This window comes from Macaca nemestrina, chromosome 19 (genome assembly GCF_043159975.1).
Source record: "Macaca nemestrina isolate mMacNem1 chromosome 19, mMacNem.hap1, whole genome shotgun sequence".
Classification (NCBI taxonomy): domain Eukaryota; kingdom Metazoa; phylum Chordata; class Mammalia; order Primates; family Cercopithecidae; genus Macaca; species Macaca nemestrina.
Genome location: NC_092143.1, coordinates 57,215,588 through 57,229,061, shown reverse-complemented (window position 1 = coordinate 57,229,061; position 13,474 = coordinate 57,215,588). Strand labels below are relative to the sequence as shown.

The following is a 13,474-nucleotide window of genomic DNA, read 5'->3' as shown; positions in this document are numbered from 1 at the left end:
AGTTGGCTATAAGTATTTGGCTTCATTTCTGAGTTCTCTATTCTGTTCCACTAGGGTATGTGCTTATTTTTACACCAGTAACATACTGTTTTGGTAATGATTGTCTTGTAGTTTAATTTGAGGTTGGGTAATGTGATACCTCCATTTGTTCTTTTTGCTTAGTATTGCTTTGGCTATGTGGGCTCTTTTATGGTTCCATATGAATTTTGGGATTTATTTTCTAGTTATGCAAAGAACAATGATGGTATTTTGATGGAAACTGCATTGAATCTGTAGATTTCTTTGGGCACCATGGTCATTTTCACAATATTGATTCTACCCCTCCATGAGCATGGGGTATGTTTCTATTTGTGTCGTCTGTGATTTCTTTCAGCAGTGTTTTGTAGTTTTCCTTGTAGATATTTTTTACTTCCTTGGTTTAGTATATTTTCATAAGTATTTTATTCATAAGTATTTTATTTTGTTTTATTTTATTTGCAGCTGCTGTAAGAGGGATTGAGTTCTGGATTTGGTTCTCAGCTTGGTCATTGTTGGTGTATATCAGTGCTACTGATTTGGGTACATTGATTTTATATCCTAAGACCTTACTGAATTTATTAATCAGATCTAGGAGCTTTTTGGACTAGTCTTTAGGGCCTCCTAGGTGTGCAATCACATCATTAGTGAAGAACAACAGTTTGATTTCCTCTTTTCCAATTTGTATGCTTTTTATTTGTTTATCTTGTCTGATTGCTCTGGCCAGGTCTTTCAGTACTATGTTGAATAGAAGTGGTGAAAGTGGGCATCCTTTATTTAGTTTCAGTTCCCAGGGGGAATGCTTTTAACTTTCCCCCATTCAAGAAGCTCTTAGTATGAATGCTCAGGTCCAACTCCAGATTCAGTAGCTCCAGGTACTTGCATTTTTGATTAGGTCTCCAGGCTAGTCTGAGGGGCAGTCATAGCTGAGAACTACTATGCTGGACACTTGATAAGGGAAACCAAATCCTGGATAACCCATCTAGCTGGTCGCTACACTAAAGTAGTGAGCTCATGCACCTCTCTCCAAAAAAAATAATAATAAGACACCAGTTCCAAGAGTAGAAGATGACGTGCAAAGTAAAAGACAAAGTCAGAAAGTCATTATAACCTTGTATTTTAGTAACAGCATTTTTGTACTGTCACGGGCTCATCTAGATAAAGGACTAGGAAGTAAAATCAAATGCAATTATATTTTGCCTCAGGAAAGAGCTCTGAATACTTTTTTATTATATTGCCAAAGATTAGGACTAGAATGTAAATCTGAGAAAGTAATATCAAAGGCCTTCCTCATTAACAGAAATGGAAACAGGCATTTATATGCCACCAATAAATCAATTAAAGGAGGAAAGTAGCTTGAAATGGCCTTCATTGTGGTTATTAACTTCAGGGAGTGTAGCAGTTGGGGATTGCTGAACGCAGCATTTTCTTGTCTTTCACCTGGAGCAAAATGTAGGAAAATAAAGCATGGTAATGCTGTCATCATATTAAACCCAAAGTCTGCTTAAGTGTTTGCTAAAGTGGAGCAAAACAAAGCAGAGCCAGACGTTTCCAAAAACATTGTCCCACTTCTGTGGATTTAAATCACGAGACTGTGAATCAGTGTGTGACTTGGTGTGTTTCTATGTGTCTGGTTTACAAATATACGGACACTGGGAATTCTTTTAATCTCCCTGATTATTTCCAGTATAACAATGTCCTAAAACAGGAAGATTCCATTAAGAAATAATACACAAAGGAACTTCCCAGTGAGGTTTGAGAGAGCTGTGACCCTTCTCCATCCTCCTTTTGGCCCGTTAATCACCAAGTCCTATTTACTGTTTTCAGTTTACCAATTTCAGAACAACTTAATTTGCGTTGAACAGTAGCATCTGGAACAAGATTACTGGTAAATGGAATCTATACTAGCTTAGGGATTTAATAATTAACAGAAAAAAGAGAATTCAATGTCTTGTCATGCCAGAAAATACCTTAGGGTTTTTAGACAGCCACTTTACCTTCTTGAGTCTTAAGTTCCTTAGCTATAACTTGAGAATGTAGTATCTTTTTGACTTCCTCACAAAGTTACAGGGAAAAGCATTTTATAATCTTTAATAAGTTATACAAATGTAAGGCACCATTAGTTTCAGCTTCTGCCTTTAAAATTTCTGATATGTCATGTGTAATAGTAATATGCATTTATTATGTATGGTGTTGGATGAAAGGTGTGCCACGAAGGAAGTAACTTGAGGATGTGATATTTCAGTGTGAATTCATTTCACTATGCCAAAATATAGTTCACATTTATTCTAACACCCTGTGCCCTACCTTTGGATTTATTCTTTATTTCTTACTGGTTCCCGAATTGGTTTACTGTTATTTCATCCTTCCCCATACATGGGGGCAAAGAGTTGGAACCATCCCTGTCCAGCGGTGCAACCCTCTTTTAATGACCATTCTGAAGAAGGGTGACTTGGTGACTTCACCTCCTACAAATTCATTAATGCCATGGGGGCAAAAGATTATTTCCTAATATGGGACAGAAAAAGCTGAGGTCCTCTCGTCTGCCATTCTCTATGTGGTCTGGCAGTCACCAAGTCCTATCAAATGTGTCTTCTAAATCTCTCTCAAATCAATGCTTTAATGCAAGACATGAGTCTCACTCCTGAAGCACAGAAGTATCCAACTCACTGGACTCTTGCCTTAATCATGTGCTCCCACCCCTACCCTCCTACCTACCCAGTCTTCCTTCCATTCACCATGCTGGAGTTGTTTCTTAAACCTGAATCTCTATACATCAATTTCCTACTTAAACCTTGGATGGCATCTAGCCTCGACTGGAAAGCCCTGTATTGTCTAAACATGACAAGGATCGCTTTCTAGATTTGATGCCTGTTAATCTCTGAAGTGTCTCCACTCACACTTGCACCCAGCAATATTGAGCAACTGCCTGTTCCCAAATGCACCATCCCTGTTTCAAAGCTCCCGGCTTTTCTTCACGATTTTATTTGCCCTTCCTTCACTCTTTTTCATCTGAAAAAATTCCCATTTATCCTTTAAAATTCTGTTTCAGAGTCCCTCTTTCTTTGATCCTCTTTCAGATCATCCAAGAAATAAACTACTACATCTAACAGTACATATTTTCATTATGGTACATATTACTCCAAATTTTAATTATTTGTTAGAAAAATCTGTTCCCCCTTTCAAAGTTGCGAGCCTCTTGAAGACAAGGATCATGTTGTATTAATCTTTGGGTCTCAAGAAACTACCAGTGTATTTGACAAAGTATAGCTACTTTATAAATATTTCTTAAGTAAATGAATAGATGGGTTCTTATAAGTGAAAACAACATATGTCCTGTATAATTTGTGGGACTGAGCTTTAGTAAAGGAAACATCTGACAGGGCTCATCACTTATTTATCACTGTTAGTTCTTTTCACCCTTTTTACATTTATATAATCTTCTTGTAAAATCTAAGGTTGCAAGCATCTTATGTGCATGAAGGAGCAACAGAAACTGACCAAATTGGGCTCATCGGTGAGCCATGTGCCCTGTGGTACACATTAGTGTCATCACAAATGGGTTATCTTCCCCTTCACCTCCTCCATATGACTTTGGGCAGCTGTTGTTGTACTGAAATTCATGAAAAGCAGAGTTCCTTGTCAACTTCCCTCATTTCAGAAACAAAACTGCTCTCTGTAAAAGCACCTGGTCCTTTCCCTACAGAATGACGTGCTCTTCTCTCTTTCCAAGGCAGTGAGAATACAGTCAGGCATTGTGTGTCTCAGATCCCATTGATCAGAGTTAAATTGGAAACCAAGGAGCCCACAGTGGTGCTCCCTGCCTGTTGAACGCATGAGCTTACTTTGTCCCAGAGTCCCCCTACTGAATCAGTGTAAAGTGTAATCTAGCAGGCCTCCCGTTTTTACTATTACAACTGTGATCAATGGGTAATAGGTGAGTATTCTCAATTTTATCTGACTGCACTACTTCCCAGAAAATTCTGGGGGTAAAATGAGAAGTGTGTTATTTTTCTTTTATATTTATAATTATATTCTGTGCCTTCTATTATTTCATACCACAGAGGTTTTTCCTGTCTCTTCCAAGGTACCCATTTGACCTAGAAGTGAGAATTAATACCTATTGTGTAACTAATGATGGTTCTTTTACGAGTTAATCAAAAAAAATTAGGAATAAAACAAAAGTTGACATCAATGTACTTTGCATCTTTTTCAACTTCTTCATAAGACTTGATTTTGCTTTCAAATGTATGGTCCTAGATTATAAGCAATGTAAATTAGTTTCTCTCATTTCAAATAATTAATCTCTGAAACTAGTACAGTTTGAATTTCACTCTTCTATAAGTCAGATTTGGGAGATATAACTGAAAGTTCATTTCATGGAAACCAAACTTAGCTTGTTTTGCTGTTTTCTCTCTTTCCTCTTTTTTTTTTTTCTCTTTCATTATTTATTCAATAAATGCAAGCTGGCCATATCATTTGTTGGTTGGATTTTGCTGGGCACTGTGAAGAATTAAGATATGTGAGGTTAGTGCTCTCAAAACCTTACAGAGAAAGAGACAAAATGTTAAATAGGAATAGAGTTGTCACAACACCACGAAACAAGTAGTACAAGCAGCAAGGCCTGCAAGTTCAGATGCCAGTCTTTACCTCTGATATTTTCTATCAGAGCTCCCTGGACTGCCATCCTTTATGATTTATTTTTAATCATTCTTTTCATCTCGTTCTAACACAGAGATCCAGGAACACATCACTCATTCTATCCTCTATCTTTCTTATTGCCTCAACTCTACTTCTGAGCTCTTGAAATAAACTTTGGAAGCTATATTCATACTACTTTGTGAAAGTCAGTATTATCTACCCACTTCTGAAATAAAGGAGATGAGGTTATATGAATTAGGAAGGGTGTGTTTTTTTCCAGATCTATATACCAACTTTACCTGCATATATGAAATCTTATAAAAAGCAAGTTTTTGACCATATTCAGCAACAAATTGTTACCAAATTGATGAAGCTTCATTAATAACTCTACTCCTTTTCAATAGTTATTTAGGATAGTCCCTGGTATATTATCTAACCCATTGTGAATGTGTGCACTCTCTTCCCTTGACTCCATAAACCAAAGCTGTTCCACAGCCTTCCTTCCCTTCCTGGCAATGGGCTTCACCCATAAAAGCATCTGGTCAGGCTACTGAATCAATTTGATAAACATCACTTTTACCACCATTTTTATTTTAAATTTTACCCTCAGTTGAGTCATTCTGTACACAGCTCATTACCTTTTGAGCAGTCTTCTGCTGTAGTTTTGTTAAATTTATCCTCAGGAAATCAACCCCTCTCATGTTCACATCTTTCTTTCCACTTCTATGGCTGTAATTACTTCATTGTGTCTTAATTGCTTTTATGCTTCTGTATCTCTACCACTACAGTATAAGCACCTTGAGGACAAGCACTGTGACTTGATCACTGTAGTGCACTCAGAGGACAGCGGGTCCTGACTTGATCACTGTGATGTGCTCATAGGACAGTGTGATCCTGGCTTGATTGCTGTGGGGCACTCAAAGTGTAGTAGGGTTCCTGGAGTATGAAAGGCACTCAGTAAAGGCTAGTTTTATTTTCATTCATTTATTTTTAATTGGTAGATAATTATTGTGTATATTTATGGGGTACAATGTAATGTGTCGATCCCTGTATACATTGTAGGAAAAGTCAGTCAAGCTAATTAACATATCCATCACCTCACCAACTTATTTTTTGTGGTGAACGTGCTGTTTGAGTGAGTGCTCAGAATTGAAAGGCAATGCATGCTGTGGAGATGCAGAGGACAGGCACCGAACCCAGGCAGTTGTAGAAAGTTGGGGAAGATTTCAGAGGAAGATAGACAAACTGAGATTTGACACCTCACCTTGCTGAGGGTGACAGCAAGTTGGCTTGGCATAGGGAGAAGACGATCCTGTCAGAAAGTCCTAGATTTGAGAAAGAGCAGAGGCCATAGAGGCACAGGCAAAAAAAACCCATGCAACTACACCTTTTGTTAACTATGCCTGAGAATCAAGGCAGAAGTCAGTGTGGTAGACATACATGTGCATCTATATATGTGCACATGAGAGGAAACTTTGGTTTTTAAAAGTTTAATTAGATGTAATAAAAAGTCAAATCCATCAACCTCTAAAACTCTTGATATTTAGCCCAAAGCCCTCTACACGACTAAACATATCCATTAACTTTCTCATTATTTAATTTTAATTTTTTCTATCATATTTTAATTCTGTGTTTTAACTGTTGGCATTTTAATAGTATATTTTATATAGTTCCACTGCAGACAATAGTATGGTTAAGGAAAGATATTTGAATCTAACCACCTTGCATGGAGTTGTTATGTACAGGAACTGTTGCAAGTTCCAAACACTCAACTTAGAAATGAACATTTAGAAAACTACCTGTTTATAAGTTGAGGTTTTGAGTGCATAAGGAACAACTGGCAACAGGATGAGATGGAAGCCATAATGGTCTTAGAGTCCAAACGTCTGCATCCTTCATTCACCAAGTTCATGAGACTCTTGGTTTCATCATCTGTTGAATGGGATCCACAATATCTGTTCTCCAGTCTTAGGTATTCTTAAAATTGAAAGAGAAACTGAATGTGAAACAAATCACCTAACAGATGGTAGATGGTTGTATTTAGTTATAGCACAAGGTCATTTGCTACAGTAGTTACTTTTATGTTAGACGATAAAAATTTTATACCCCCTCCAACAACTACAACAATAATATATATGGAAAAATATGTGCAGCAATTTAGGTTAGTAAAAGTAAAGCTGTACTTTTTAAAACAAATGGTTTTCAATAGGTTTTCTATATGTTTGTGCCACAAGTACAGCAAGTATGTTTACAGAGAAATGGCTTCTTGCCTCAATAGCGTGAGGATAATATGTGTTGTAACCATTTTGTCTCATAGAATGATTGAAGATAGTGGGAAAAGAGGAAATACCATGGCAGAAAGAAGACAGCTGTTTGCAGAGATGAGTAAGTATGGATCTTTTAAGGAACACCCTGTAGTTTCCATTGAATACTCATGGAAAGGCTAGAAATAACCACTTATCTTTATGATACTTGTACTTTTCCTTGGATCCTAAGTCCCTTTCATGAAGTGTACATTTTGGCCTTTTTTACTTCTTACTTGGCAAGAGTTCAGTTAGTCAGTAATTCATCCTAATTTGTTATTAGACTGTATATTTTATATGGAAGAAAATGTTTATAGACCTCTATATTTACATTCACACATATGTGCACATACACAGACACTTGATAAACACTATTTAGTATTGACATTAATACAGTCCACTAAACTTTAAAGTCTGTGTTCATCCCCCTGCACTGTCATAGCAGCTGGCATATTGTAGGCACTAGATAAAATTTGTGAAATGAATTATTGACTTTCTTCCCTGCGAAGTGATATCATATGTTTACGTGGAAAGGAGAAGTTAGGCACAATTACTGGACCAAACTATAAACTGTCATTCAGACTTCATGTTCTACATGAGGAGAATCTATTCTGCAAACTGGTTTTTTAAAAAATACTAAGGAAAATAAAAGATAAAGGGAGCTTAGAGGTGACCTGCTACACAAGGGAACCCAAACTAAGTTACTGACTCCAGTGAAGAATCTATTCAATAAAGGCTATTGGTTTATGTAAGTGCACAGTTGCTGTATAAGTAATTGGTTGGTAGCATCTCCCTTGTAGACCATTTTTCTTTTTCATAAAGAAAAAGAACTTGACATTAGGGGGAAAACCACACATCTCAAGTTGAATGTTGTAAAGGAAAAAGCATGGTTCTCTTCATGTCTTTTTATCTCTTCTTCCTGCATATGGAATGAGGATGAGCAGGAGTGAGTGGTAAGCCTTTTTCCCTAAGAAGGCAGTAGACAAAATTAGGTTCCTACTAAAGATTGAAAGGGATTGGCAAGAATGAGGGTCAGAACAGAAAAAGTTAAGTCCCAGATAATAAGATTCATATTTTCCTTTATCATTCCCCAATAATCTGGTGGTACCAAGACAGCATTAGAACTAACAAAGAGGAAAGAAAATTAAAATTGATGTGGGGAATCTCAATCGTGTTCCTTGCTTTTTCCACTTTTAGAAATGTGCTTAGAGTGTTTGGGAGAGTTTCAGCCAGGCCTTGCAATTTCTTAGACCCCATGTGTGGTACTGTGTCTTCACCTGGAATTGTGGCCTTTGTGCAGTTACAAATCCAACAGAGCAAGGAGCCTAGTGAGTACCTGTCCATCTAAACAAAATCCAAAGCAGCACAGGTATCCTCCAACAGCACATTCTTGTATTAAAAAGGCAAGAGTACATCATGGGACAATATCTTCTCAGACACAGTAGAAAAAAATATTTACCCTAAAAAGGCAATAAAATCTCGGGGGAAATCTTTGAACTTACCATTATAACACTAAAGACTGCATCAGACAGCACACTGTAAGAACTATAAAAGTATGCTCGTTTCATGATTTTGTAAATCCTTTGAGTTTACGTATCCCAATGCTTTCTGAACCTGATATAGTGCCTGGCTCAGACAAATACATACGTTACAAATGTTTATTGCATTAAAATTGTCCAACTCAAAGAAAGCTGAATATGGTTTTTGGAGACACAGAAATAAGACAACTCTAAATTTTTTTTCAAGTGACAGAGACTTAGGAAAATCGTGCATTCAGTTCCCAAATTATAAGTTTATCTTTTCATAGAAACATTACAGTGATGTCTTGCAGCTTTATTAGTTCTATGAGTTCTTGTGATTAATGGTCAGAATAGATAAACAAGCCAAACAAATATGTATCTTTCCTCCCTGGGTGTTCCAAATCAAATGTTGGCAAAAACAGCTAAACATGTCTGACCTTAACAATTCATTAGTTTGAGCAACATGTTTATATCAGCACTAAGTATGACACATCCACTATAAGTAGGATTCTGCTGGATAAAACAATTGGCTGGTTTCAAAGGGAGCAATTGATTTTGACATGTAGACTGTCATACAAAAGAGAAAGGTAATATCATTGAGAATGTGTTAAATGGTTGAAAAATATATGGGTATTCCAGCTGTATCAGCAGCACACCAAAGAAAGGAAAGGAAACCCTTATCAGAGAAGACTGACATCAAGATTCGAAAAGTAACTTCTAGGAACTTGTGCTTTCTAGACAGGGAGCAAAAAGGACTAGACTTGTAAATCTTCTCATCTAAGTATTATATAGAAATATTTAAAGAAAAAACAACAAAAGAAAGTGCCAATGAGATTCTTTGCTTTAGAAATTGCAAATGTGAAAGAAAAGTTGTAATGGACAGAGTTAAACAGGCAGGGAACACTTTTATCCAAGACTATTGCAACAGGGAAGAAAGACTGAACTCAACTTCCCTGGAACAAAAGGCAGGAAGGACTTTTAAGCACTGGGGAAAAATACTGGAGGACTTCAGGGAGGAGATTGGTCAATGTGATTAGGCCATCTGTTTGCTAATTGTCACATTTAACAGTTAGGCTTCTACCCTCTTGATAAGACTTGGAGATAGAGGTGATACCTCCTTCAATGATTATATTTCAAAGGGCTGGCACCCACATTCTTGAGAAAGACATTCCTGGGTTGTAAACTTGGCAAGATATTTACATCTCAAAGGGGCAGAGAAAGAATTTACAATGAAAAGTTTTCTAAAGTAAATGCTGTAAGAAAACAGAGGTCAGAAGCCTAGAGGAAGGAAGAAGTCTATCTAAAGTCAGGCAAGTTGAGGAGGTCTTGGTCTTAGAAAAGGTAAAGAACAGCAATTGGTAACAAAAATTGATAAGAAAATTTGGCAAATTCAGGTGATTGCAGCACATATGTGTTAAACATTCACTCTGAGCTCATTACTATAAGCAGCAGAAGCAGGAAGAAACAGCAAAGAAATGAAATTAAGAGAAGCATAGACTAAAAAACAAACAGAAATAATAGCTTTATATAAAAAATTGGGTGATCACCTACTTTGATTTAAGAAATTCTGTACAAGTTCTCCCTTAACCAAATATTGTCTTCACAATAATGCCGTAATTATCAGTTTGCTTACTACCTTGGATTACAGCTGAAAAAAAGAAAAAAGAAAAACCCTCTAGTTAACTATAAACGTCATCGGCTGGGCGCGGTGGCTCACTCCTGTAATCCCAGCACTTTGGGAGGCCAAGGCGGGTGGATCACGAGGTCAGGAGATCGAGACCATCCTGGCTAACATGGTGAAATCCCATCTCGCTACTGAAAATACAAAAAAAAAAATTAGCCGGGCGTGGTGGCCGGCGCCTGTAGTCCCAGCTGCCTGGGAGGCTGAGGCAGGAGAATGGCGGGAACCCGGGAGGCGGAGCTTGCAGTGAGCCGAGATCGCGCCACTGCACTCCAGCCTGGGAAACAGAGCAAGACTCCGTCTCAGAAAAAAAAAATATATATATAAACGTCATCCTCACCTTGGCTTTTTCAGCCATCAAATAAGTTTAGCAGCTCAAGTAAGTTTATCGGACTGACTTTTAACAGAATAAATTGTTTGTTCTTGGAATTAAACTCTCCTTTTCTGTTTTTCTACTCTCAGAGCACATTTACTTAGCCTTTTATGGTAGTTGTGAACATGTCCATACCACTCACTGCTGTGAACTCCTTTTTAGGGACAGACCTAGGACATGTACCTTCAAATCATTCACCTTAGATGCTGAATCAATGCTCGTTTAAAAGCCGATGGGGCACAGGATGGGTAGGTTTTAATGGAAGGGACGTGATTGGAAAACACTCTTTGAGAACATGGAATTCTGCCTAACAAGGTAAGGAAGGTCTTGTGGAGAAATGAGAGTGATGCCACTGGCCTCTCAGCAGAGGCGGGACCTGAAATCAAAGGGAGGCAAATGAAACTACTCAACAAATACTGTTTTTGGCTTTTGTTTTTGTGTATGTTTTGAGACACAGTTTCACTCTGTCGCCCAGGCTGGAGTGCAGTGACGTGATCTCGGCTCACTGTAACTTCCGCCTCCCGGGTTCAAGCAATTCTTGTGCCTCAGCCTCCCGAGTAGCTGGGACTACAGGTGCACCACCATGCCCGGCTACTTTTAGTATTTTTAGGAGAGACGCCCTGGGTTTCACCATGCTTGGTCAGGCTGGTCTCAAACTTCTGACCTTAAGTGATCCACCCACCTCGGCCTCCCAAAGTGCTGGAATTACCGCGTGAGCCACTGTGCCGGGCCTAAGTACTGTTGAATTATTTGAAGGCAGGCCGTCCTTGAGAGGGTTGGCTGGAGTCAGCACATGCACGATTGGAAAGGAACCTAGGGCATGATTTTTGAAATGCACACTATGAATTTAAGAACACCAATCTCAAAAATTCAGAAAAATGACATGAATGACTCCGCCACCCTAGGTTATCGTGGATATGATGACTGTTTTCACGCGCTTCTTTGTTTCTCATGTTCCTCAGTCTCTTTAAGATATTAACACCATGGATTGCCACCCGAGAAATTCTCTGTCACCACCCTAGCCTAGTCTCCTGCTTTTTCTGTCTCCTCTACTTCTCTCTGTCTCTTAGTACCCTCTAGACACTGAAGTCAGAGAATTTAAAGTTTTCTTCTTGACCATTTTTCTCCGTATACAATTTGTCTCTCTCTCAAGTCTTTACCTTTATTGCTATGACTCCTGAGTGTTCAGAGTCCCCCAAAACAACCTCCCATTTCTCATGAGCCAGCTTATCCAAAATAGCACATGAACTAAACTTCCCTTCCAGCCTTGCCTACTTGTTGTCAAGTCTTCTGCTAATGAAGCAGCTTGAGGAGGGCTCATTGTCACTCCACTAATAGTGCCCATCACAAAAATACCTATCATCCCTGCCAAGACGGCTGCCTTCTAGTGTTCCCAAAGCCACGCGGTCTTTTAACAACTGCCAAGCAGCGGGGCACAGTTCAGAAGCGAGGAGGACACTCCAGTTCCCAAGTTTGTGCCTCATTTTGTCACTAGAAATATAGAATAGCCCTACTTGTGCAGAGTCTCCTGTTGGTAAAATATTTCAGTCTTGGCCCAGTCAAGCACACTACTACATTTTGTGTGCTTATTGATAATTTCTGGAATATACTAAAGCACTAATCCTTATATCCAACTGTCCTGTGGATGTCTCCACTTGGACATCTTACCAGCAACTCAAACTCTTTAGCCCAAAACTATCTTCACCCATCAACAAACCTGTTCCTCCCTGTTTGTACTTTACTTAGGTCAATGGGGAAGACTCTATCCCATTCAGCTACCTAAGGTAGCAATTAGTTTTCACCCCTAAACTCCTTAACCTTCCCCTCAGTATCTCTCTCTCTCTCTCTGTCTGTCTCTCTTTCAGTATCTCTCTCTCTCCCTCCCTCCTTCACACACACACACACACACACAGCCAGTGATAAAGTGTGGCAGAGTTCAGGCAGCAGGTTCATCATAGGCTTCATTTTTATTCTGTAAATATATGTTTAGCAAAACTTTTAAATGAATGAGATATTTAAGAATCAAATGGCTATATATTAATAGAAGGTTTTATAACAAGCTTTCAAAATATAGAAGGCAAAACATACAAAAACTGTGTGAAAATGTTCAGAGTGCAAAAGCTAAAACCAAAAATTAGGTAAGACTGGTTGGTTGATTTATTGGTTGATTGGTTGGTTGAATGAACGAATGAATGGGTAGGGAAAAGGTGGAAGGAAAGAAGGGAGCGAGAGGGAGTGAGAGAGGGAAGCAGGGATAGAGGGAGAAGGGAAGAAAGAGAATCTTTTTAAAAAGGGCTAAAGAAAGGAAAAAATCACCCAATTTTTTATATAAGCTGCTAACAGTGCAAATAATCAGAGTTTAACTGTGTCTTTGTTGTCATATTTATTACTTCCTCTTGTACATGGGTACAAGAGGCTTGAGGAGATGATGCAAGAGCACTAAGTTGCCTTAAATAAATTTGTTTTAGTTTTTCTTACTATGAAAAGTTTCAAATATATGTAGAAGTAGAGAAAATAGTATTTATCTCAACCCTTAATTATGTATGCCATCCCCCACTGTATTAGCATGAAGCAAAACTAGGAAATCACTTAAATGAGTGGAATCTCCAGATTTAAAGAATTATATCCCAGTGATACAATTCAGAAAACAACCACTATCCATTATTTCGAAAAATAATGAAGAGTACATTGAAAAAAATGGATGGGAAAATTCTGTACTTTTTTATTAAAAAGTATAGATTCTTTGGAGTTTAGGGTATGAACTGGTTATAAGTTTTGTAATGAAATGGATGTTTTTCTACATCTTGGCCAAAATATAGTAGTAATTCTAGACATGTCAACATGCTAAAAGCAAAGATTGCTCTGCTGATTTTATTTCTTTACTCATTTATTTAAATTCTATCTTTTTAATAAATAAATTAAGTCAGCTAATAACACTTTT

General features: G+C 38.0%; 1 protein-coding gene across 37 annotated transcripts in view; it reads left to right on the top strand.

Annotated features, from left to right (window-relative positions):
* Positions 1–13,474, top strand: part of LOC105498620 (dystrobrevin alpha) — a 419,513-nt gene that overhangs the window by 277,009 nt on the left and 129,030 nt on the right. For all 37 annotated transcript variants that reach the window (XM_071085454.1, XM_071085465.1, XM_071085462.1 and 34 more), the window contains one exon: positions 6,974–7,041. In XM_071085454.1, coding sequence (XP_070941555.1) covers positions 6,975–7,041 — 67 coding nt within the window. In that variant the 5' untranslated portion in view covers position 6,974. The remainder of the gene's footprint in view (positions 1–6,973; positions 7,042–13,474) is intronic.